This window comes from Symsagittifera roscoffensis, chromosome 2 (assembly GCF_963678635.1).
Source record: "Symsagittifera roscoffensis chromosome 2, txSymRosc1.1, whole genome shotgun sequence".
NCBI classification, from domain to species: Eukaryota; Metazoa; Xenacoelomorpha; order Acoela; family Convolutidae; genus Symsagittifera; species Symsagittifera roscoffensis.
Genome location: NC_087063.1, coordinates 77,895,542 through 77,922,223, shown reverse-complemented (window position 1 = coordinate 77,922,223; position 26,682 = coordinate 77,895,542). Strand labels below are relative to the sequence as shown.

Here is a 26,682-nt window from a genome sequence, read left to right as displayed (position 1 = left end):
TTCATCAGACGTGCTCGACTTGCCTTGACACCCGAAAGCGCCTCTTTGTGGCGGGGATGTTTCGCGTCCGCCACTGCATCCCAAAATTGAGTACAATCCGACTTGAAGTGTCCCTCCAAATTACAGAAGAAACACCTCGGACCATATTTCATGATGAGCCCTCTGACGTACTCTTCGTGATCCTCGTCGGTCGCGTCGACGTCCTCGAGAAAGTAGCCTATTGCCTTCATGTTCTGTTTGTATGCAGAACACGCGGAAACGTGATGGTCCATCGAACGACAATTCGCACACGACCTCCTCTTATCCATGTCATCGCGAGGTTTGTACCAACTGGAATTCGCACCAGTGTTTGTCCCGCTATAGTTACCATAATTGCTGTAACGGTTCTGCGCCCTCGGTTTTATGAGTAAATATTCGCGTGACTTCATACGCAAATCATCGGGCGTGGGTACCTGGTCAAGTGACAGGGTGAAGTGTGTGGCCAACATCGTCTTCAACTCCTCACTCTTTACTCCGTCCATGAACTTCGAAGCGATCGCCAAGTTTCGCTCGGATATTCTCTCGTCGGGATTGCTTCTCCTCCTAAGCAATTCAAGGTCGTCCAAAAATTTGTCTATGGATTCGTCATCTCTTTGACGCCTCTTTTCGAACTTCACCATAGCCTGGTGCCCTTGTACTCCAGAGCCGAAACGATTCAGCAGGATGTCGAATATCTTGCGAGCGCTGTCTCTCTCATTGGCTCTTTTCGCCATTACACAATTTAGTGCAGTAACCTCCAGGTTGCTCGTTAGCGCGCTGCATTCTTGTTTCTTCGAGAGACTCTCTTCCTCAAAGTGTAACTTCATCACCTCTATCCAAGTATCAATGCAGCCGTCTGACTCGTCTTTGTATGACTTCGGCTTTTTCAGTGTCCTTCTTGACCTCTCTCCTCTCTCGGTTGACTTAGAGAGTTTGGTGATGAATGTTTCGAGAGATCTTTTCAGAGGCTCAAACATCGAGGCATACATCGTTGTGTCCTGTGAGACTGTAGTCAGATCTGGAACTGAACTGACTTGTGGCACAGTTGGCAACCTTGTCTCCGGGGTAGCATCTGCCTCCGGCGGGACTGGATTTGTCCAGCCAGGCCTCGACGGGGCTGCCCTTGGCCGCTCCTTGTTCGTAGGTTCGTAGTTCGTTCTCGAGCTTTGCTGGGCTCTGGAATTGCTGCCCGTACCATCTCCATCATTCGCAGGGCGTGAGCGCTCCCTTGGGTTGGAACGCTCCTGCCAATTGCTCCCATTCAGGATTGCGTCAAGCTTCCGCATCATTAAGTCAGACTTGGCATCTAACCTTTTCTCCAGGTTAGTCATCGTGTGGGCGTAGGTACTATCATGATCGTTCAACAATTGCTCGATCTCTCTCGTCATCCTAGCCTCTCTTTCCTGTGACTCCTTGTTTGCCTGTGCTAGGCTCTCCGCCAGGCATTGATCGGTGTTGCGAATCAATTGAGCTTGATCAACCCTCGCCTGCGACTTCCCGTGCGTTAGTTCATCTCTCAGATTCTCTCGACCCTGGTGAGCTCTCTCGTCAACCTGATCTATTCTCTTTTTCATGTCCCGTCTCAGTTCATCCAGACCATTCATTACGCCAGCGAACATCTCATTTATTTCGCCAGTGGCCCCAAATGACGGGGTTAGTCCCAAAGAAGATGAGGTCAACTGCGGCTGCAGCCTGGTGCTTGTTGACGCACCGCCTTTTTGCTTGCTCACCGACGTCATCAATCTGTCGAACGTTGATGACGCTCCCATCGTTATCCCATCTGGCATGGGCCTGGTCGGCGAGGCGGACGACGCCTTCCTGCTCATGTCGTTCCTTGGGTACGGTGTGAAGTTCACATCCGGATGGGTTATCTCCGGGTAGTCATAACTGGAAGATAAACCTTCAGTCCGTAGTGACGCCATGCGCTCATCGTACAAAGACTTCCAGCTCTACTTGGCCTTCAAACCCGGTTGTTCTTCACTCGGGCTTATACTCGACATCATCGCGTTGTTGCTCTGCTTGGCCAGAGATGAGTGGGTATTAGCTGGATGTGAATTTTCTCTGCTCCACCTATGACTCTTGGTCTCCGATTTGGACATTATCCTGAATAACACTTCCTCTCGCGGCTCGACCTCGGAACGCTCCGAGGTCTCTTCCGTCCTCTCAACTTCCTCCCTCTCGAGGTCCTCACTCGGCTAAAAGTCGGGTCGAATAAGCGTCCGTTCTCCTTCGTCAAAGGGGTCCACAAGCGTTTCGCTCGCGGTTCCGGCCTTGGCGTTCCGCCCTTGATCGCCATCGAGGTTTTTCTCGCTCCTTAGTTTCATTTCGCTCACTGAAAGATCAGGTTGACCCTTAGTCGATTCATTTTCAGCAAACACGTCGGAAGCGCTGCTAAACAAGGACTGGCTACGCCTAGTTTTAAATTTTCGCGTGCTTCCCTTGCTCAGCCTGGGAATCTTAGTAGTCGATCCTTACGAGTCCCTGCGCTGCATGTTTTGTGACAAAAAACAATATTCGTATAATTTAATGGCGATGCACACGTACCGCAAACAAGTTCAAGTTAAATTACTTAACGCTGCCTCTTTGATCTCGTAAGTATCAAGAATGTCTCTTAGATTTCTCAATGACAATCTTAGTGACTCAGCTAGAGTTACACACACAGGGCCTGCTCAGTATTGATATAATGCTAACTCAACCCTGTTGTATAGTATAACAGTATCACAAATTTTTCACAAGATATAATCGACATACAAAACACAATCGATAGTCAGATAAGAATATCCTACAGGTAACAGCGACCTCTCGTCAGTATCAATTTATCGCCACACAATTTATCAAGTCACTGCTTTTGTTAAAATCAAACAATCTTTGGTAAAAAGCAGTGATGATTCAGAAGCAGATCAATAAAACTTAGTCTTAAAGAAAAAGACTTCCCTCAATCGGAGCGATCCGAAAGAACAAAGCCCAGGACACAGTCTTCTCAAGTGGGTGTGTATTTGCCTAATACACCCACCGAGGTCTTCTTTTAGGTGCCCTAAAGAAAAAGCTCCCCCACACCCGGACTGCTTCAAGTGCACCAGATTAGGGAACAACTTTTCTTCTCAAGTGAGTGTGTATTTGCTTAATACACTCACCGCTGTCTTCCTTTATTTCTTCCCGGATTGCCCGAACTTTCCTATTAAGTAGCTCAAGGCAACCACACAACCAAAATCACAATCAAAAAAAAATTTGTTCGGGTACTTTTGATAGACCCGATCTAGAATCCAAAGTTGATCACGAATTTCCGGGTCAAAATGGGCTCCTATGATCCTAATAAGCACGCCTAATATCCTAAATTGATCTTTATTAAATGGATATTTCCCGTCTCACAAATTGCCACAGAAGGTTTCCTCAAGTTTCTAACAATGAGGGTCGCTAAGATGTTTAAGTCACTCCGGTTGGTTACTTCGGAGGGTTGTTAAGACACTTAGCCTACCTCGGAGGGTTACTTCGGAGGGTACCTTAATCACCCAAGTTACTTCGGAGGGTCCCCCTAAATTTACTAAGGAGGGTCAATAAGATGCTTAATATGCTCCGGAGGGTTACTTCGGAGGGTACCTCCAAAATTTTCAAATTTCTGAACCTCACTTAGAAGGGCCTTCAATTAACTTCAGGAAGCGTCAAAACAAGCTAAATTCTCTATGGGGGGCTGCTTTAACTTCTTTGGATGATCTCGTGGAAATTTTCCACTAAGGAGGGTTGCTAAGGGGTTTAGCTGACTCCGGAGGGTTACTTCGGAGGGCTCCCCAAAAATCAAGAAAAAAGGTTATGTTACCGCAATAAAGTCTCCAAAAGCGGTCCACCTGACTTAAAAGGGGGTTGGCTGACACGGTAAACCTTCCCAATTGGATAAAAAGGTGTTTTGATAAAATTTTCTGCCGCTCGGAGGGTTACCTGTGATTTGGACCCCCTGAACCAACAAATTCTAAAAAAAATTTTCTTTCCCGAGATTATCAACCGAAAACGATTGCGGTCCGGAAAAGTGGTCCAAAAACGTCGACTTATGGTACCAAAATTATCCCGATCGGTTGGCTAGTCTTTGAGAAATTGCCAAAAACGTGTTTGTCCAAATGGGCTTTTTTCACCACCTTAGTAGGTTCTGAGAACATTTTTCCGCAATTCCTATTGAAAGTGCCTAAAAATAATTGAAACGAGCGTAGTAGCCTTGTACGGCACTGGAATAATGCAAAAAACCGGACCAAAATTGGTTTAGAAACAAAAATTTGGCCAAAAACTATCAAATTTGGACCCTCCGATTCCTTCCTTTTCCAAACCTTAAGTCGTTAACTCTATCCACGGAGCTAATCGGAGGGTTACTCAAGAATTTTTCTGGCAGCCGAGCACGTTATGCTAGCACGCTCCTAATACAAAAATTTTATTGCTCTAACTCTAAAAACTCAAAAACTCGAGTTTTGGTTTTTTCCAACTTTGGTTTTTTCCAACTTTTACTGGGTCTTTTGTCACGATGTTTCTTTAGTTAGGGGGATCGAACTACGTAGCTGCTCCCTATATAAAAATTTTTTGCTGTTAGGAAAAGCTCGGATATCCAAAAATTTGGGGGTCTACACTTTGGTCGAAAATCGATAATTTTCGACAAAATTTGGGTGTTTCCTGGGTCTAATTAGGAGATAAGTAATATGTAATAAGGATAATAACCTATTAGTAGTCATTAAAGAATAGTACTATACCCTCCTTTGCACCAAAATACCCGAATTAAGACCCTTAACTCGGAAATTTGTAATCGATGGAGGGTACAATCGGACCGCGCCAATCGTGCCCCCCACCACTTAAGTTTTGATGAAATAGTACCGAATGATACCAAAATTGTTTCAACGATACCCAACAGTCGTCGTGGATGTTTTCCCCGATGTCCTTGTTGAGTGTGGAACACGCCGGTCAGCTTGCCACTCTACCCTCCGGCCACCGGCAAAATCACCATTAACGTGCTTAAATACTCAAATTACACTCAAGGGAGGGTATCCAACCCTTCACCAAAACACACAATCTTTCTATCAGAAATGATATAAATCAATCTGAAACAACAACAAATAGAAAGGTCAGATCACATCTCGTCCGGAAATAACATAAAAACCGTCACTTTAAGTTTTTTACTGTTTTTGGTCTTTTTTTGGATTTTTTACTGTTTTTTGTACTTTTTTGTTTTCAAATAAATTTATTTTTTGGCTTTTTCTTGGTTATACACTATTTTTGTTTGGTTTTACGCTTTCTCTTTAATTGTTTTTGGTCCCGGGACCTTGGGACAAACGGGCTCATGACTTCCCACCTAACCCTCCGGCCCCCGGAATTTTCAGTGTTAACTAAGTTAAAAAGCTAAATAGTACTAGACGGAGGGTACGCAACTTTCCCGTAGTACAATAACGGTCATTAAGGCCTCCAACTCGGGCATACGCACGGAGCGGAGGGTTCTTCGCTGAAACGCTTGCTGATCATGATGGTCTTATGCCTTTGACAGGACCACCCAGGAGCGCCATAAAAACTTCTATATAACATTCGCCCAAATACTACACAGCGACGAAGCGTAGAAAAAGTACCTATTAACGACTGGCAGGCGTCAGTTACCTTAACCCTACTCGTTTTTCACCGTCTCGACCTTGCCAGTTGATTTTCTGGTCTGTTTAGGGCTAAGTAAAAAGTTACCATTTTTAGGCCATCAGTCAAACGACTTTTGATCAGCTTTCGTTACATGCGAACACAACCACATAGCTGAGTCTCGGATCCTCAGACTACGTGATTGCTATTAAAAACTCGGCTCGAACAAACTATTTTAATATGTTTTTGTGTGACAGTTCTATATTAAATCCATTGGAGATGGATAGACCCTTTCCTCTTTCTAGCTACTCATATTCTAAAATATCAAATTATACCGGTGTTAATTCAGAGTTTTACGACATCCAAGTAGCTACAAAGTCAGTTTTATATAGTCCCTTCACATACAACAGTCTATGGGGGACCAAGCCTCCGCTCCCGTAATCTTCCCGAGATAACGCTGTTATCTCTCCCAATTTGTGGCACGGGAGGGTTCCGTGGAATATTCCTTCCCCACTGAAGCTTCCTTCTCCACTAATATCCACTGCTAAGAGTCTTATCGTGTGTTGTTGCCACGATAAGAGGCTTCGTGTTTTTCGTCTCTTGTGCTTTTCGTCTCTTGTGTTTTTCGTCTCTCGTCTCAATATTTGTCGTTGTTCTGTTTTTTCGTCCCTTTCAGTCAAAATGGCCGTCTTTTTGTATTTCTCAGAAATATTCACTCTTCGATCGAAATTTTTAAAATAAAAATTCTAGAATATTCCTACCCTCCTTCGCAATACTTTTCCGTTAATAAGGCCTTTATTCGTTTTCTTTCGTGTCGCCGGAAGGTTGCGCTGTGCCCATCTGGCAGAATGGCACAAACCCACACTGACTCATATTTTTCTTTATCAAATAAAATTAAATCAGGCCTCAATTTCGGAGCCAATTTGACTGGTATATATAACAAAACGCCACCGCCTTTCTTTTTTACCGCTGATTGCCTATAATATCTGAACATCGCATGCGTTCTAGGGTGGAGATTCCATAAATTGTCACTATCTTCTTTCTTAAGCCACGTTTCGGAAATTCCTACAATTGTATTTTCGTCAGGGAGTTCAAACTCAAACTCAAACAGTCAAACATCAAACTCAAACTATTCCTTTCAAACTCAAACTCAAACTGTAGACGTCTATATTCTCAAACATCAAACTCAAACTCAAACCCTGCCTGTTTTTGTGTAGGATTTTTTCCGTAAGAAAATCGCGCATTATTTTTTAATTCCGTGGATCTTTGACATTCTATTACTATCAGGCATTTCGAATCGGAGTCGAATAATCGGTTCGAATAATTTCAGTGCTGTGAATGTCGGGAGAGAATGCTAATGATGCAATCCTGCGCCAAGAATGGAAGAAGCCGACTTCTACAAGCAATTCAGTTCATGATTTTTATTTGGTTGAATATGTTGGTGGACTAAAAAAAGTTGGAAAGGTTTCTATCTGTAAAGACGGAACTTCTTGCCGTATTTCCTAATGAATTGGATGAATACGATTGGACACGATTATCGAACATCATAAGCATGTTGAAACCATTTCAGGTAATGACAAAATTTGTTGGTATATTCTTACCATAGAATAAAACATGAATATGTAACATAAAATGTGTGTCAACCAAATTAATGTTTTAGCAGTGCACTCTACGCCTACAACATGCCGATGCTGATGTAAAAGACGCTAGAAAAACTATTGTGTTCCTTCATCATATGGCAGGCAAAGATGAGGCCGTCGGTTTTGCGATTGAATCAGTGTTGGGGAAGTGGTTAAACCAGAACAGTGTAGTGAACGCTATTGTTAACGGGCAAGGAGAATTTTACGATAAAATGAAATCATTGTCTGAAATCACACCTATTGCCGATGATCATGATCATGGATATTCTGTACAGCCAACGCTGGACTTTGACGCTTTTAATGTGGATGATGATAAACAATCATTCGATATAGACGTGGCCATGAAATCGTTCAGACCTACAAGTGCCGACCCAGAGAGGCTTTTCTCTTTGACAAGAATTTCTCGAAACTTTTTGCAAAATCGCATGTTGCCCGAAACGGTGTATGTCATGCCAAGGTTAAAGACATGAAAATTGAGTGTCAACATAAAAAATTCAAACTCAAACTCAAACATCATTTCACTGTTTGAGTCAAACTCAAACATCAAACTCAAACAGAATTTACTCAAACTCAAACTTTAAAATCCAATGTTTGAATTCCCTGATTTTCGTCCATATCATCAAGAAATTTTTTCAATTGCATCCGTTTTCTAATAATACTTTGAAAATTCAAATGAACAAATTTAAGATTTGCACCCTTTTTTGAGCAGATGCCGTAGACTGTTTCAATGGTTTCAATAGGACCAGGGTTTTTTTCAACATCCCCACTTTGGGTTAGTAACAACGCAAAAAGGAAAAGATGAGTCAGTGTGGTAGCTCTCCGCTCATTTATCCCACATTTCGATGTTAATTTCTTTTGATGAGAAAAAACTCTGTCGTATCTTCGTTTTTTCTCTCTAATACCGTTGTTGTCGCCGTTGCAACTATTGTTGTTGTGTCTTAATTCTGTATTTCTTCCAAAATGGACGTCAGAAATATGACGTCATCCTTCGAAATTTTAAAAGTTTGAAATAACAGAATATTTTAGTCTTCACAGTTTGACTAATCGTTCCAATAACACTGTTAATCTTTCAAAACTGCTATTTCGGAAGGTTAGCGGCTAGTAATTCTAAATTGCCGAATCTGCATTTTCGTCCATTCTGGTCGAATGTCACACCCCTTAAAAAAAATTTACGAAAATAAAGTATTTGTCTGCCCACAGGCGAGTATGAGTACGCGGTTGTCTAAATACAGTCCGATTTCCGTGAGCATTAAACCGACCCTGTTGATGAGTTAAGTTTCTGCGTTGAATTAAACAGTAGCAGAATATTTTCTGATTTCAGAAAAAAATTGACTTCGATGAAGATGAGCCTTCCCGAGTATACAATTTGGCTTTTCATCTCAGCTCTTGCAACGATTGTCACAGCCTATGCATCTACAGGCGTTCAAAGCTCTACACCAGTAAATTCGGGATACACAATTGATGGCAGAGCATTGATGCCGGGCATTCCTGCATCCGATTGGGTGAGCACCGCAAAAGTCAATGTGAACGGTGATGCATATCAGGGCTTCTTCAGATCAGACGGCACGTTTACCGTATCGAATGTCCCCTCAGGTTAGGCGAAAAAACTTTTGTTGTTCAGCAGCAAAAATTGAAGAAATTTAAGCAGTTAATGTGTTTCTGGCGTTGGAACCAATTAATTAGCAAAAGTTGTTCTACTGTTTTCTTCTGAAATTGTTGTCATTGCTTTTTAGTTTGGTTGACTTTTTCAACGTTCAATGACTGGTTTTATTGCAGGATCATATATCGTGGAAATAGTTTCTACAAAGTTTTTGTTCCCGCCTGTAAGAGTTGACATCACAAGCAAAGGCAAGAAGAGGGCGAGGAAGTTGGATTTGATATCACCCAATGTGGTTGATGAAGACTTTTATCCCCTGAAGATAAAAGCACTTGGGCCTGCAGTTTATTTGAAGAAACGGGAGCAATTCCGAGTTCAAGATGCGCTTATGAATCCGATGGTATTGATGGTGGTGCTGCCGTTCATTCTAATGATGGTAATTCCTAAGTTGATCAACACCGATGATCCCGAAAGGAAACAGGAAATGCAAGAGACAATGAGCATGTTCAATACAAATCAGGTTCGACTTTTACTTTCCTTTTAATATACTTTTCTTGTGGTTCAATTGACTTAAGAGTAAAAACAGTTTTCTAAGTTAATCATTTTCAATCAGTTTTGTGACCAAGTGAACAATCTCCCGCTACAGCAGTTTAGGAGGGAGATTTTCAGTTGGTTAAAAGCAATTTTTTTCAGCCGATGAAATTTGAGATGGCGATTGCAGGCCTAATTTCCAAATTTTACGATTGAAACTTTTTTGTTTACTTAAACCCAAATTAGAAAGCTGGATCAATGGGTTTTTATCTCACTGGGAAAGCTAAAAAGTCATCTGAAAGTCTCGTTCACATTTTTGGCACCAATTGCTTTTTGTTGGTGATAAACTTGAGGTGAACTTATCCGAAGTCAAAAACCACAAAAATCCAAAGTGAGCCTGAACAACCTTCAAAAGACCTTTTCCTGAAAACAGGCCTATGTGAACAATCTCCCCTCTTAATAAACCAAGTGAACAATCTCCCCCCTAACATAAAATGACAAATTGAAGCCGGAAGGCCTGCATGGACTATGCTCAAATTTGATTGCCTGAAAAATATTACTTTCAACCAAGTGAACAATCTCCCTTCTAAATTGATTTAGGGGGGAAATTGTTCACTTGGTCCAAAAAAAGTTTAAGGCAATTTGTGTTTTCTTAAATTCAATTATTTTTCCGTTTGTTTTTGGTTGATTTTTTTAACTGCCTGTTGCCAATGTTTGCTTCTAATCAAATGTTTTCTTTTCAGAACCAGCTGCCGGATATGGCGGAAATGTTCACCAATTTGTTCGGGGCAGGATCCAACCAGCCCGGCAAGAAGCAAGTGGGAGGAGCATCAAGTGGTTCAGCTTCATCAGCGAAGACTAAGGCTAGAAAACCGGTATCGAAGTAGAAGCAGCAATACATACTCCACTCGAACAATGTACTTCTCACCGGCAAAGAACTATACTCAGGCATATGAGCCACCTGGAACCAATGATACCAAATTGAAATGTTTCACTTGCATAAATTTGTCCCATGCATTTTTCCTTGTCCGATTTTTTAGTAAATTAAGCTATATCTCAGATTTAATTATTTTCTTATTAGCTACAAGTCAAAGTCATAGAACTCAGATAAGCCAAATTAAAATCCGTGGTTTCCCTTAATTAACTCAATGGAGAATTAAACCCAAGAGGGGTTTTTGGGCACAAAAAACGACCCCCAGAACCACAATATGAGGGCAATGCAGTCCTATAAAATGGCTTCATAACACAAATGAATTTCCCACGCTTCAATTCAAATGATTTTCTAAATGCATAAATTGAACTGTGGAATTATTACGTTTGCGATTAGCAACCGTTATCAAATCGGAATGCAGCCTTTCTTCAGGCTTACAACTATTTTAATAAAGTCACTTGAATCAATCCGGGCAGTAGTTGGCATAACGTTCTACCGGAATGTCTGGCTCAACTGTATTTTTTGAGCATACCATCATTTTTTAACTAGCAATGCTTGTGTTATAGTATGACTGTCTTTTTTTTTCCAACCTAAGTCGCAAATATTGTTGCGATAAAATGCGTTCATTTTGAAAGTGTTCATTTTAATCATTAGCCAGCTATTAAGTACAGCCAATGCTAAGGATTTTAACACATACTATAATTGTTCTGACTTTCGTAACGAAAGTAACGGAATATTTGTGCTCGGGGTGGTTTTTTTCTTCAGACAAATTTCGACTTCTTAACTAGCCATTTTTGACGCGATTTTTAAAATATCATTTAAAAAGTTTTGTTGTCCTGGGCTTAAAAAATTTGGAAAGATATTTCACTTGTGATCATTTTTTTTTAAGTTATGGGGCTTAAAAAATGCCATTTTGGCCAATTTAGGACAATTAACGCGCGATATATTTCGCGCTATTAACGCTTAAGCGGAGATTTAATCCGTCATAGAAATCGTTCAAAAGTGGTTGAAGGAAGCTTATTTGCCATTATTGATATGGCGTGTGGGGATGTGATTTTCACAAAAAATGTCAAATTAAAAAAATTCATTTCATTTTTAGAACATTTAATTTTTTCATATTTTTACTGCTCCATAGACTGCTCTATAAATTGAAGCATTTTAGTTGTTAAGTGTTTTTTTTTTTCAAATTGACTGGTACTGCTGATGCGTCATAATTGGCGTGCGTCACTTTGTAGAAATTTTTTAGAATCAAAGTTTTACTCATTCAGTTTTCCGCAGTAGCCTTATCGGTCACATTTTTGCTTATGTATGCAAAGTGCAACTTCGCCTCTGTGTAAATCGCCTCATTGTATCCTTAATCGTCATTGTGTCCGAGAGTTTTGTTAATTGATTGAAATTAATGGCACATCGATTTTTTGAAAAAGATTTATTGAAAATTTTATATTTTTTGCCTTAAAAAAATCCCACTATTGGACTTTTTATGACATTTTTCCGGCTCAATGTGTGTCTACCCAAGTTTCTTCTGCATAGTTATTCATCTTTATTTTTGTTGATGCTAATTTAAAACTGGCATTTGTGTTTCGCGACAGGTTTTTTTAAATCAAAATGAGTTTAATGTAAGACGCGAAAATGAAAATGTTGGTTATTTTTTGTGGCGTTTTTTCGATTTTAAACGTATTGGTGGTTTTCTGTATCGCAAGTAATGCTAAGCTCACCTACACCTCTGTGTAAGTTTTGCCTTGTTCCTATTATCAAACCACACACAAAAAAGGACACATTGTTAACAAAAGAAAATTTTTTTTATGTGGTTTTTTTCTTGTGCTACTCGCACCGGAAACGTTCGCTCTGGTTTGATTTTTGTTTTCATCTCATCGTATAAAATGATTTCAACCGTGCAATTTATAATTTGTGGTATTTCTTGCATTTGTGGTGTTTTTTGTGTTTTTTGCAAGGTTATTGAAATCGGGTACTAGAATTCCCGTAAATAACTTTGTTCGCAAGACTCATCTCCTGGAGCCTGGACTCCCTCATATGCTTCCTTCAATATATATTCGAATTCAATCAACCGTCCCGGAGATCTGGTTGGCAAGGCAAAGGCTTGTGTTTCGAATCCGGTCGGAACCCATTTTATTGCGAACTATTTTTTGGTGCTTTTTCGGACTATCGTCCCTCTGTTTGTATTTTATCGGCTTAGTTCCTGTAACTTGGTTTTTCTTAAAGTTCAGCTTTCTTTTAAGTTGCTGTAACTGCCATACATGACGGCAAAGCCCGGGAGTTCGATTCCAGTGGGAAATTGTTTTTTCTGCAATTTCAAAAACTTCGGCTAATTTAGGTGTTTGTATGTCTGCTGATTTTGCGGGCGTTTTTTTATTTCCGGTTTATTTTTCGTTTTTTCAACGCCATATTTTATCTGGTAGGATTTTATTGGTTTAGTTTTTAAAGCACGGGTTTTTATTTATTTAAACAAATTTGTAAGTGTACTATGTCTGATTTTGAGTTTTTTTTTTTTCGTTTTTCTTTTAAATATTCAAACAGTCTCAGTTAATGTTATGTCGACTTTGTCAACTTATTTCGCGTAATGGTGAGGGCAATTTTATATTCGTTTGGTATTCTGTTTCAGTTTGGATAGGTCGTGAAATTTTTTAAATTTAATTAAATTTTTTATTAAAACAGTTTTGTTTTCTGCTCAACATGTTTCGATCCAATGTTGGTCGCCTTAGTTGCCGCTCGGTAATTGATTTCATTGTTTAAGGGATGCTTATGAACTTCATCTGATATAAATATGAAGTTTTTTAGTTGTTTTTTTTTCAACTTTTGTGAAGTTATTTTTCCGAGTAATTTTTCCAACATAATTTTTCAGAATTTTTTGTTGTTGTCTTTTTTTTTCATTCATTATTTTGTAACGCAATGTTTTTTTTTTGCATTGCAAGTGTTGCGGTATGTTGGCTATCTTAAGGTTTTCTAGAAAAAATTAATATCATTGCTCTTTTTGCCAATTCTTGATAATTCACAATAATTTTTCTGAAGCTAACTGAGTAGTAAAATTCGTTATTTCCTAGTTTCGAAGATTTTTTGCTTTGAAGCCATTTGCATTATTTTTTGTCTGTTTCTTTCTGTCCACACTTCTCAGGACGTGGGAAGCAATGAACTGTGGTGGGTTTTCCTCGCATTTTCTGGTACCGCAAAATTTTTTTGAAGAGGGTCGTTGATTGTATCACGAAAACCCATGCTGTCGTGATTAGGATTCCAAAATGATATTATATACCATTGATTGTTTTCAACGTGTAGACCGAGAGTAGCTGGCTAGTGTAATATACGTAGAAAAATTTAGTCGTTTTCAATTTGCAGGGTCAGCGAATCGGACCAAATGTTTCTTTTCAGCGTGTGATTCTTGTTATAGCAATTAATGATTTTTTTTTAAATTAATTACCAGAAGCACGGAAGATACTCGCATACTCGCATTACCTTGATTTTTTATTAACTGCTCGCTCGCAAAGACTTTTCTGTCAACATACTTTGTTTTTCTTGGCGGTAAATTCCCAAACATTTCGCTGTAACTATGATTGAATTTGTTGTCCCAACACCCTTTTTGAATTTTCAGTTGATTGTAACAAGAACTTAAAGCGTGAATTTATTTTAAGCGTAAAGTTAATTTGGACTTGATAAAGCCACAATGTAATCTAGGATTGAAGACCGTGTCTAACATTTCAATTCTCAAGAAAAATTGAACACATTTTGCCGCTTGTTCTATCAACTACCATCAAATTTAAACAATTTATTGCACATTTCACTTCAACTTTTAAAGATTTTTTATAATATCATGTTTTTCGGTTCATTTTTTTGTCGGCTTTGTTTCCTTCTCGTAAGTTTTATTTTTTAGTTAATACTCAAATGTCTGTCTTTTTTGCGTAGAAGGGAATTCTATCGAGACTTATGAAAATTTAATATTTTGGAGACTGTTTTTTTTTTCAACTTTTTTCATTTATTTCTTCTTATGTTTTTATGCTTGTTTTGTTTCGCAACTGGTGCAAAGCTCTATTTCGCCTCTGAGTATTATTAAGAGTAGTTAACGTAGTGAAGACTGTCATATTATTCTTGGTGTGTTTTTTTTGCTCTAAAAATATATACTGCATTTATGAATGCACTTGGGTATATTTGCACTTTTTGAGTTAAATTGATCTGCTGAAAGTTACGTAAATAACACTCTGCAAATATGAACGTTGAAATGGCGCAAAAGTAACGATCAATTTCTCGTTTCGAAAGTGGAATTTAATTTTTAGATTGCCAGCGGAATAAAAATTTTACCTATTGATCCAGTTTTCTCAAGTTGGGTTAACGTTATCGAAAAAGCGCCGGTCATAATCTGTTCTAGATTTTCAAAGAGCTTAAAGTGCATCTTTTTTTAAGATTATAAAGTTGAGATTTTTCTAACAAATTGTGTTTTTTTTTCTGTTTTCTTGCGTTCATTACTCTTTTCCAACGGTCAGTTGGCTATTGTATGGTACTTCAAACAAAAGTGTCATGAAACAAATGGATATTGATCTGTAAAGACTATACGGAGAAGTTTCCTTTGAGCGTAAATTCGACTAAATAAGACTATTACGGGAAACACAAATTATATACATCTACTGAGCTTCATATATTTCAAAAAATTGTTCAGTAAATACTTAAAGCAAAGTGATCAAGGAAGAAGACCTGAGTAAAAAATCGAAATAAAGGAGAAACTCGAAAAGTTGAACGACCGGTTCAAATTACAAAACAAAGTTCACTGAATATAAAGCTAATAAACTGGCTCAGTTGCGTCTTTTTTATGGAATAAACTGAGATAAGGTTACCCAGAAAATGTCCAAAATGGCCTCAAACAGAAAGAACTACCTTTCGTTAGATAACTTTATTTTGAACTATGACGACTCAATGAACATGTCATACAGCTAGGAATTTTAATCTAGCGTTTTAATATAACAGGTTTATTTTCATAATTCCGCTTTTTTTCATTTCTTAAAGCTTGTTCTTTTTGCAAGTTTTTAAAAATGTTTCTGCCGATACCGATGAAAATTGGAGTTAAGAAATTTAAAAAAAATTAAGTTTTTTCTCTCAGAGAAGTCTTAAAATGGACCAGAAGATGATATCTCTCAGGATAATTTTTATGGTTGGAAAAGCGGTTTTGTAACAATCACTAATATGTTAGCCTGAAAACATATTATTAATTTATACTATTTTTCTCCAAAGGGTTATATCAAAGGTTCGCTTAATTGGTTTTCTTCTAGCCGTCTCTTGGCTTTGTTCCATATGACTAGGAAACTACGCATTTTCAAAATTGAAAATCAACGCAGCACAAAGTTCTTAATAGTTTATCTTATTGTCTTAAGTGCCTTAAATTGGGTTGATCATCAATGAAAAGATGCTATTTTTAGAGTTGAAACTTCTACAGCCTTGAGGAATCCAAAATCTGCATGCATAAACCGATAAATGGCAAATTTGGAAAAAATCTAATTTTTTTTTGAAAAACCAGGTGCTAATGCCCATGAAATGTTTACATTTTCAACTAACCCAACCAAAATGAAGCGATATGCCTTTTACAAAACTGCAGCCTGGATTAGAAAAATTTTATAAGACTGAATTTCACCGAATAATATTTGCCTGTATAATAAAACCTTGGCTGCAGTTTTTACTACATTCATTTTTTTCAACATTGACAGTTTTTAACCAACGCCTTCCGTCATGCAATCGGCAGGCTTAACGAAATCGCCCCTTTTTGCGGTTATCTAAAAAACTGAAAACTAAAAAAATGCTTCAAAAGTTTCTCCGCTAAAAGTTTCAGTTCAATAGTTCTGCTGTAGGCAAACAAATAATTGCAAAATTTCATCGAGAATCTGATCATTTTTGGACATTTTAGAGTTAACATAACACTTGCAAAGCAAGTGTCTTGTAATCGGGATCTAGACTTTTCCCCCGTAAACAATTTTCTTGCCAACCTTACTTGTTTGTCATTTGCTTCATTATTGAAGCTTAACAACTTCCAGGTGCGTTCACACTTGGCATAAAGGTAACGCCGTTGCTTTTGCACCCTAAGGTTATGGGTTCGATTCCCGGCCTGACCTTATTTTTTGTGGTAAAAATTTCCGATAAAAATTAAACTGCCGGACTTTAATTTGTCTGCTCAAATTTTGTCGGCCTATTTGCTACACCACGGATTTTGCTTGTGCTGTAGGCAACCTTAAACGTAGTTGCAAGTGCAAGTGTTTTTTGAGGTAGCTTCAGGGGGACTTGATTCTTTTTAATTTTTCTTTTTTTTTGCAATTAGTTTTTGTCGGCTCAACTGGTGTCTGCTGAAAGATTGTCGGGTTCGTTCCCCTATCACGGATTGTTTTTGTGCCTCAAGTTCAGACTCTTGTTTGTGCTGATGATTTTTTGTTCAAATTTACGTTTTCGTGGTTTGAGTTTTAATTTCTTTTAAAGTTCAGTTCATATCCTTTGTTAAAACGCCACTAGTGGAGAGAAAAAGTGTAAAGCTCACGAAAAACAAGATTGACTTTAGTTTCGAAAGTGGAATTTAATTTTCAGATTTCCCAGCGAAATATAAAATGTACCTATTGATCAGATTTTCTCTAATTGAGGTACTTTTATCAAAAAATTGCCCAGCCTAACTTTTTCTAGAAATCCAAAGAGCGTTAAGGGCATCTATTTTTCGACTGGCTTCAAAATTTGAAAGTTGAGATAAAAAAAAGCTATGTATGTTGGCTAAGTTCATTTTTTTCGGTTTCTCATGTTTTTTCATGTTTGTGTTGTATGCAAGTGATGCGAAGCTCCGTTTCACCTTTGTGTTAATCTATTAACTTTAAGATGAACCTGCGACTGACGAACAATGCTTTAAAAGTTCATTCAGTTTCTTTTGCTTCTTGTTTTAGTTCTACAATGAGACGTTTATAAGTTGCGTTTAAAATCCAAGTTTGGCTGAAGATTATTTGGGTTGAATTGCTGATTGTAAGTTTTTCAAGTTAAATTTCCATCTTAACCTCTTAAAAAGAACGTATAACACGTTTTTGTGCTATGAAATTAGTCAATTGGTTTTTTACAATCAATTTATTTATGCAAATTTTTTTCGTTTGAGAAAGAGTGTACGTGTGCCGTGCTATCAGCATTCCTTGATAGCTGCTATGAAGGAATACTGGGATGACTGGCAGCTACGCACAACTTGCTGAGCCAGAGAATAAGATGTTTTTGAAGTAAAACCTCTTGTAGCTTATTTGACAGCTTTAGGTTTTAGAATACGGAGAGAGTTTTTTGTCAGGTTTTTTTAGTTTTGGGTTTAAGTTGTTTCGTTTTGCTTTGTTTTTCATTCGAATTAAGTTAGTTGAACTTAAATTGATAACGTCAGTCGAAACATGCACAAAAGTTTGAGTTGAACAGTAAAAGGGAAAGTACAACAGTACAAAACTATTTAAAACCCTGTCTGCAGGGGTTTAGGAAATTAGACGACAAGCAAATTAGACGATCAGAAAATAACGAAATTTGTTTACAGACTTAAATTATCTTTTGGCTGAGTAAATACTGGTTGTCCGTAAATTCCGTTTCTTTACGGTCGTCTAATTTCTTGTCGTCTAAGTTACTAGGCCCCCTGTCTGCACGCTTGCCACGCGAACACATTTTTTGAGTGCGCCTCTTTTCTTTGTTTCAGGTTGAAAATAATGGACGCAATTGTCAAAAAACCCGCCTTGAACTGCACTAACAAAGGGACTGATTCCTTTATTGACAATAATAATGAGAAAAAAATTTAAAATGAAGTTGAATTAAAACAGGAACCGAGCGATGAATCGGAAGAGATAGTTGAAGTGCTCTCAGAGCCATCAGCAAAAAACGCACGCAGTGTAACTCCCGAAAGGGAGATTTTCGATGCTGTAATTGACGAAGCTTATATGGAGTGTCTTTCCCAGAAGGACATATGTGGTGGGGCAAGAATAGGGAACTTAGTGGCAATTTTAAAAGAGCGAGCGGAATCTTTAAAATTAAGGTTTGACAACTTCAAGCTCTTAATCGAGAGACTCTTGGAGAAGATGGTAGTTGATAAGAGATGGCGTGGATTGACCGTAGAAAAGGCTTTAGCTCTGAGTGCTTATGGGAACTACGAGGTACCGGAGGATGATGTTTGGCAAGAGTGTAAGTCCTGCCAGGCTTCGTATCTGCCGGGAAAGTGTCATTCTAGTGAAAGTGACGATAAGTTCACAAATCGAGTGTTCTATTTGACGCATAAAGTGACTCAACATAAATCAAAATTGGCTTCAAATGATGAAATGAATTGTAAAGATTGTAATTTGAAGTTTGGAACAGACCCGAGATCTCTTGCCATACATCTACGAGAGAAGCATCTGTGTATGTATAACCATATTAAATTGCGGAGAGTTGATTGTCGAACAAAACGCGAATTCAGCAGCAGAGCATATTGCAGATAAACATGAATGTAACATATGCCATGACAACATAAATACATAGGTAAAAACATAAGTTCTCCATGGGAACCAAGTTCCGTCAGTTGCTACTCTCAGACCAATGAATAGCAATCAAGAAGTCATGAAAGGAGGACCTCAGATTTCAACAAGTAGTCGCAATTAACCGATCGATAAACATCAGATCTCAAAAAGAAAACAGGTGCATTCTGAAGGTGCATGCCAATTAGTGTGTAAAAACAATACAACTGCATTAATGTCAATAAAAGGAAAAACACATATTTATAATGATCAGCATGCACAAGCTAGAACTCAAGAGGACCTAGTTTTACCATCACAAAATGATTTGGTTCTTCGGGAGAAGGATCCTAGACACGGTGATAACGTGCAATTCCGTACAGATATGGGAATCCGTGTTGCTAGAGTTCTGAAAAGCTGCTAAAGATTTCTCGATATCAGACAGGGTTGATGGGTTCTTTAAGCAACATGTCAAAAATGACTGACATTCATAAACCTCTAAAATTAATCTTGATATTGTGCCATGGTAATGGGCGCGTCGAAGCAGGTTTTTCGATAACTGAGAGCATCATTCTCAACGACATGAAGGAGCGCACAGTCATAGTACAGAGAACTGTACACGATTGGATCCTTCATTCTGGGAAGCGGTTGTCCCGTGATTTGGTGGACAAACGTATGATGGATCGTTGTCGGCAACGCTATGAAAAAGCCTTGAAAACTGACCAAAAGAATCATACACAGAAGGAAGCAGCTCGTGCTGAGAAGCGGAAGATCATGAGCGAAGTTTTGGCATTGCAGAAGAAACAAACAGTCAAACAATCGACCAACAAGTGAAACAGGACAAAGAAATACTGGATTTGGAAATTGAGCATAAAAAGCAGAAAATAATAAATTTGTGAAGGGAATTGATTATTTTCCATGGAAATGTTTTTCTTTTGAATTTAGAGGCACATCTTTGTGCAAAAGTCAGGGGAATTTGTTCGGTGAATGTCAGGGAAAACCGGGAAATGTCAAGGAATTTTAAATTGAAAATACCGTAGGACACGTGGTACTAGTCGGATTCAAGAAATGGAACGGTTTCCTAGAGCAAATTTGCCGCCCCAAGTCGGCGAGTCATCTTTGATCTCGTTTTTGGCAAAAACGACTGGTAATTTACCATCTGTAAGGTTGCTGCCTACGGTTCCAGAAGTACCCAGTACAAAGTATCCCTTTGGTGCCACTAAGCTTTCAACGAGTGTTAATGAACAGTTGATGCCTCGAGCAACGGTCAAAGAGAGTCTAGCAACGTTAAATGGTTCCACGGACTCTCGGGAAAATTCTGAAAGAAAACAAGACAGGAGCGATGACCGCAGGAGTTTTGGGAGCACTGTAAACCGAAGTTCTAGAGCGCGTAAGAAAGCGTACGAATTGAGGCAAAACTATGATCAAATCTTGTTCTGTTACAGGTGCAATTTCGATCTAAAAGTAAAGTGAACTTCGAACGCCAGATGTGACAAATGTCCGGACACTTGGTTTGTTTATCCTTACGAGCTTGGCAAGAATAACGAGGAGCTGCATGCCGTCAGCGGATTCTCCGTTCAGTCATGTATCATCTGTGACTTATGCCATGATGGTTCCAAATTTGAATGTTTCGAACCAGATGAAATGGTGTTGCACAAGGAAAAAAGAACACAATTACGTTATGCATTATTTATGTCGCAACGAAGAGTTCTTTGTGATGTTTCACGCCTCAAAAAGTGTAGCAAAACACGACAACAGAGAGTATACTATAAACAAATTAAAAACTTGTTCAATGTATATAGATGCGCGTTTCGACTGGTGTTACGTGACAGATAACGGAACAACTGTAAAATCTGCACATCATAATAAGTGGACTGAAGTATAAGTGCGATGCTCTTTGTGCAATTGCGAGCTGAAGGTTCTTCTTGTGCTGGACAAAAAAACTGGGGAATCCACGTTTTTCCAGAACTGAAATTTGTGTAAAACGAAAAGACCATGAGCGATTTTATCACATGCTGTAGAAGTATGGCAAAGAAGTAGGTTCGAGAAACAATCGTTGTTTTTTTTTCTAACATAATGACCGTGGTTATGATATAGAAGAGGCAGCTTTGCATATACAAGAGATACACGGATTCTGCACTGAGCATTACATATGTTCGATGAAGAACTGTTTCTACGTCTGTTCAAACCCCAGTGACTATGATTCGCATGTATTTGCAGCCTACTGCTTAACACTGCAAAGCGATATCTAAAGATTATCTTATGATAAGATATGCATAGATTATGCTTAGACTGTAATCGAAATTGTTGCAAATTGGTTATTAGCTGTTTGTGAGAAGAGGGAGGCTTTAAATTTTGCTTTCAAAATTAATTTTTTACTACGAAAAAGCTTTTTTGAAAAAGCATGTGCATACAACTGATTATGGGGCGCCCCAGATTAAGTTAAATAGTCACTTAGAAATATTTCATGATTGAAGTCGTTAAATTGCAATTATTCTTCTCCTTTTTTTCACCGTGTAGAATTGTTTTTTTTTTGCGAAATTAGATTATTTTGTAATGCTGCTTAATTTTATCTGTTAGAGTAACAATTTATAAATAAATCCTCGTAATCGCCAAGACTATTCTATGCTGCTCTCCTCAAAAATAGAAACAAATGAAACCAAGTTTCCCGCACCGACAGAAATGGTTCGATTTAAATCGATTTTAAATCGATCCAAATCGATTAACCATGTACATTTTACGAACTTAAATGGATTTTAAATCAATTTAAATCGATCTTTTTGAAAATTTTAAATCGATTTATGTGTCTAAAAAATCGATTTAAATCGATTTCGATGGATTTTCCGACTCGCTAAAATCCATCCGAATCTCACTTAAATCAATCAGAATCTCACTTAAATCCATTTTAAATCGATATTTTTGAAAATTTGAAATCGACTTAAGTGTCTAAAAAATCAATTTAAATCGATTTCGATGGATTTTACGACACACTAAAATCGATTTTTTTTGGCTAACAAGACAAAAAAACATGCAATTCAGTAAACTAATTGAAATACTTTATTCTTGATTTTTAAAATAAAAACACACGTGCAAGATGTTTCAGAATTCAAGAAATAAATAAAAAAAGTTAATATAAATCAGGTTTTGAGCTCAAAACTATTCAATGAATTCAACTATTCAAATCATCATTGTAAATCAGATTTTGTGCATTAACATATGTAACAAATCAAGAAAATTGTCAAAATAAACCATATTTTGAGTCAAAAATATTCAATGAAATCTGTAGAATTGGTGATTCTACTGTAGTACATGCTATAGTAACCTGAGCGTAGGATTGGTAATTCATGATGAAAATGGTTTAAGCTTGCAAAATTTGATTTTAACGTAAACCGACTGTATGACCTTGTAGCAATGAAATTCAGTGCTAGATAAGCTTAGTTTGAGAGCAAACAATCGTAATCGGACTTTGCACCTTGAATTTGACCTCTAGGGCGAAGAATTGGAAAAGCGTACAAAATCTGGAAACCCCCCCGGATTGGGAACCACTGGTCCGATCCTTATGAAAATTGGTGGGTGACTAATAGAGACGATTTTAGGCGGGCATGCAAAGTTCCAGACCCCTGGGGGGCGAGTGATAATGATTTCCGAAAATGCAATTAGCACCTTTTGTAAACCGGTAAATAATGGTCAGAATGACTTCATATTGCAATATGTTGTAGCCCTAGGCGAGGGAAGTTCACCTCCGGGATTTTGAACGCATCCGGTTATTACTTCCGGTTTTACGCCCTATGTAAACAAAACCCACTTTTTGTTATTTCTCGACCCCTGATAATGCTAGGATGCTGAAACTTGGGCGGGGGGATGGTAGGCGGGGGGATGGTAAGGCGGGGGGATGGTAGGTTGGGAGAAGACCTATAATGTATTAATGTTTGGACCCAATCCGGCGGCTACGTCGGAAGCTATTAGCACTTGAAAAATGAATTAGGCTATTAACACCTGATAGCGATAATTGACTTGTGATTTTAATGCACCAATGTGAAGGGGGGCCCAACCCATTAGGAGGACCCCTTGTGACCCAATCCTCTCCGGAACTTCCTATGGGGTGAAAATGGCAATTTTAGAGAGAAGTGTTAATTGACTCGAATTTTTCGAAAATATGGGAAGGGATGGTCCGATATGAATGAAACTTACTGGGAATGATCTCCAATCGAAAATAAGACGTTTGGACGCGTTTGACCTCATTTGACCTCGGATGACCTCTAAGAGGTCATTTGGCATTTTTGACCCCAAGACCCCCGGAACCCCCTGAAAAGCGATAAGTTAGCATTGTAAGGACCCGTAAGGGGTACCTGGGGAGGTAAGGGGAGGCCCCTAAATCGAGAATTTTTAGTTTTGACCTTTGTACGCGAGCGAAAGTGATTTTCTGTAATTAGCAAACATTGGGGTCAGCTTAACCCACTCCACTTGGACTTTCGATAAGAACGACAAAATTAAAAATACAGCCCTGGACAAAAATTGGGAACATCTATGGGGGGAAATGGGAATTTCGGGATGAAGATTTTATGAACAGCCCTTGCATATTAATGAATTCTTGGGTTGTTTTTTCGGATCAAAACGGACACGGGGAAGGGAATTACCCAGCCCTTGGACTTAAGGGTATAATGGAAACTTTTCAAGTATCACGGAAGTTAAATTCCCGGTTGTGTGAGAATTACCCAATTCATAGGAAAAAGAAAAAGTTAGGAACTAAAATAAAATCATGCAAGGGGTCATTTGTCAAATACGATTGGTAGCTGATTTTGTAGTTGAACCCAATGTTTGCTCAGTATGTCCTGATTAACTAAGTGCCACCCCGATATTTAATTAAAGCTGACCTAATGGTTGATTCAGCTGATAAGTCCTGAGTGGCAGCTAGTTAAATGAATGTTAGTAGGGGTAGGGAACGGTACGCCTCTGACCGAACCAAAAGTAAGTAAAGATAACGATACGCGATTAAGGTACAACCACCGAACTAAAGAGAACAGTGATAACTACTAGAGAGAGTAGTGGGTTCTCAGTTACTTAGAGAAGAGTGATAACTACGATTGAGAGTAGTTGGTTCTCGGGCAGAGTTAGAGAACAAGATTGAGACTTATAGAATTCAGACGGGTCCTGAGAGTGACTCGTGGAAATTTTAAAGTGAGTTCTCGACGCGAGATTTTTAGTGAAGCTTTGTGAAGCAAGTTGAAGAGTTGTTTAGAATTGTTTGTAAAGTGAACTGCAAGAGGCAGTTATCTGGAACTTATCGCAGATTAATTTCATTGATACTTAATAAATTGTATTCAGGCCCCTTAGCGGCCCTTATACTCAGCAATTTAAAAATATTTATTTCTGAATTCAATTACTATCCAGTTTCTTGCTATTCTTTCCGAGCAAGAGAACAGTCGAGAGCAATTGAGTAAAGGGGACGCAACCCTGTGTAGTACATCGATCGACGACCAAATTCAACCTTTCAACCGAAGGGATTGTCGCCAAATACCGGATCATAGCTCACCCCTTTGCTGGTTCTGGTATTTAGGGAAGAGACTTAGCGGACAATATAGAAGGGATATATTGGGTCTAAACAGTCAAAATTCCCCAAGACGACATTGGCGCTCCTGGGTGGGCTCTCTTTGGACTACAGTTGCGTGAAACGATACGTTTGATCGACGAAACAATTGCGATGGCGATGAACGATCAAGACAGACAGCTGATTTCAGAGGCTGCAGTGGCAGCGGCCAATGCTCTCGATTGACAACAGGGAGTGTTCGGATTTGGTACCATACGACCAGATCGGTTTCCCTCGAGCAGTTATCAGAACTGGCGAGACTGGAGGAAACACTTTGCCTGCATAGCCGATGCGAACCGGTGGGACGATGAGCAGGCCAGGATGGTGCTGCCGACTTGTCTGACAGGCTGGGCATTGGATGAGTTCACGAGTATGCCAGCTCACTTTAGAGAGGAAGTTGACGGGTTCGAGGAACCGACGCTAGGCAGAATGCTCGCGGAACTCGATCAGAGGATGATGCCATTTCAGACACAATCAGCTGCGAGGGCTGAATTCAAGAACCTTATGCAGGAGGAAGGCGAGGGCTTGAGAGATTTTGCAAGACGAGTGCGATCCTTGGGTGAAGTTGCAAATACAAACCTGGGAGCTCAAGCCCGAGACGACATGAACCGCGAACAGTTCACTGATGGATTGTGTGATTTCGAGCTTCAGGAATTGCTTCTGCGAGACGACCTCGAGAATTTCAACCAGGCGGTGACTCGAGCACAGGCTCTAGATATGGCACGCAGAACAGTCAGGATGAAGAGTCGGAGACGGCCAAATCACGTTCGATCGGTGCACGATGTTCAAGACCTGACGACTGAGGCTGGCGGAGACAGTACGCTGACTGCCGAGACTCAACAGATACGGATGGAGCTGACGAGATTGCAGACACACACTGAGCAGAGGCTGGACCAAATGATGAAGGCTCAGAACAACCTGGCGAAGCAGATTGATATCCAGAGTTCGAGGTATGATGAGGTGAGATTGCAGATGCAGGAATCACGCCAGAACGATCTGGCGGCTCAAATGATGGCCCAGATGCAGAACTTAATGACAATGATAGGTAGGTTCGTTGATCCTTGTAACCCCAAGCCAGAGAGGCACACCCGATGGGGAGAGAATCAGCAACGCGACTCTGCGAACCCAATTGGGCGACAGAGTGGAAACAACCCATGGACCCAAGGTGATTGTTTTAATTGTGGACAGGTGGGCCACATTGCAAAAGGATGTCCCCAAAGAAGCGTGAACCATTTAAACTACCAAGGGCCGGGACAGTAGGCGAGTTCGAAGGAGGATTTGTCCCGGCCGAATTTAAGAAACAGCAGGCGGAAAGGCGGACGCAAGCTGCAAGAGTTCAGTCTTGCCAGCGTTACGATAAGAATGCAAATAATGACGGAGAAGGGCAGAGTGAGAAGATATTGGAGCAGGAACAAGTTCTATCGATATTGGAGCGACTACCAAGGATCAGAGAGAGCGACCCAAAGTTGGAAACGAAACAGAATTCGCGGACGCGCATTGAGCGTGTTGGGATCAGTCATGGTGCCAGCGATCCACGCGGAGCAGTCGTTAATGCTTGCGTAGGCGGAACCCATGTTGAGGTGCTGCTTGATACCGGAGCCACCACCGACCTCATAAGGACAGATGTTGCGCGAAGAATGGTTGACGCACCGACAATGGAACGCTATGTAGGTCGACTGGAGACAGCAGACGGACAAATAATGGCGGTCGACGGAGTTGTCAGAACTCGCTTCAAGTTGGGCAACATTGCCGAAGAAATCGAAGCGCTTCTGGTCCCGAAACTGAAAGCTGAGATGGTCCTAGGACTAAGATCGATGAAAGAGTATCAGTGCTCTTTGGTTTTCAGTCACGGAGAAGATTTCTTGTGGACGGGGGCGAAAGAAGGTTCAATGGTACCCATACGGCACCTGACTCATAGGCCTTCTCCGGATCGGATGCCCTCTCTGCCACATGAACCGGGCGGACAGGAAATCATGTTCCAAGATCAGACATGCGGAAGAAGTTGATTGCGAAGATAACAGCGGCAGTGGAGTCTCCCGACAAAATCTTGGAAGGGTGGCCGACGAGTTATGACGATCACAGCATAAATGTGGTTCAAGAAACGAAAGTGGAGGAATACGAAATGTACGGGTGCCCAAAGCCTGTTTCATTAGATGAAGCTTTGAGACGACCTCCTGGAGGAGGCCGAACAGAGAGAGTTGCAGTGGTTCCAGAGACAGAGGTGGACGAAGTAGTCGACAGCGACGCGATTCGATGGGACGAACGTCAAAATCTGCATGCGAGTAGCAGATCAGAAGGTTCCTTCAGGTCATCCAAGCGATTCCGAA

General features: G+C 39.7%; 2 protein-coding genes across 2 annotated transcripts in view; one reads left to right on the top strand and one right to left on the bottom strand.

Annotated features, from left to right (window-relative positions):
- Positions 1 to 26,682, bottom strand: part of LOC134840576 (nuclear RNA export factor 1-like) — a 175,957-nt gene that overhangs the window by 115,353 nt on the left and 33,922 nt on the right. The gene's annotated exons all lie outside the window — the stretch shown is intronic.
- LOC134839662 (ER membrane protein complex subunit 7-like) lies at positions 8,562 to 10,405 on the top strand. The gene is made up of 3 exons (XM_063855284.1): positions 8,562 to 8,840; positions 9,024 to 9,364; positions 10,119 to 10,405. Exons 1-3 carry the CDS (start codon positions 8,585 to 8,587, stop codon positions 10,260 to 10,262), a joined length of 741 nt encoding a protein of 246 aa, XP_063711354.1. The 5' UTR covers positions 8,562 to 8,584; the 3' UTR covers positions 10,263 to 10,405.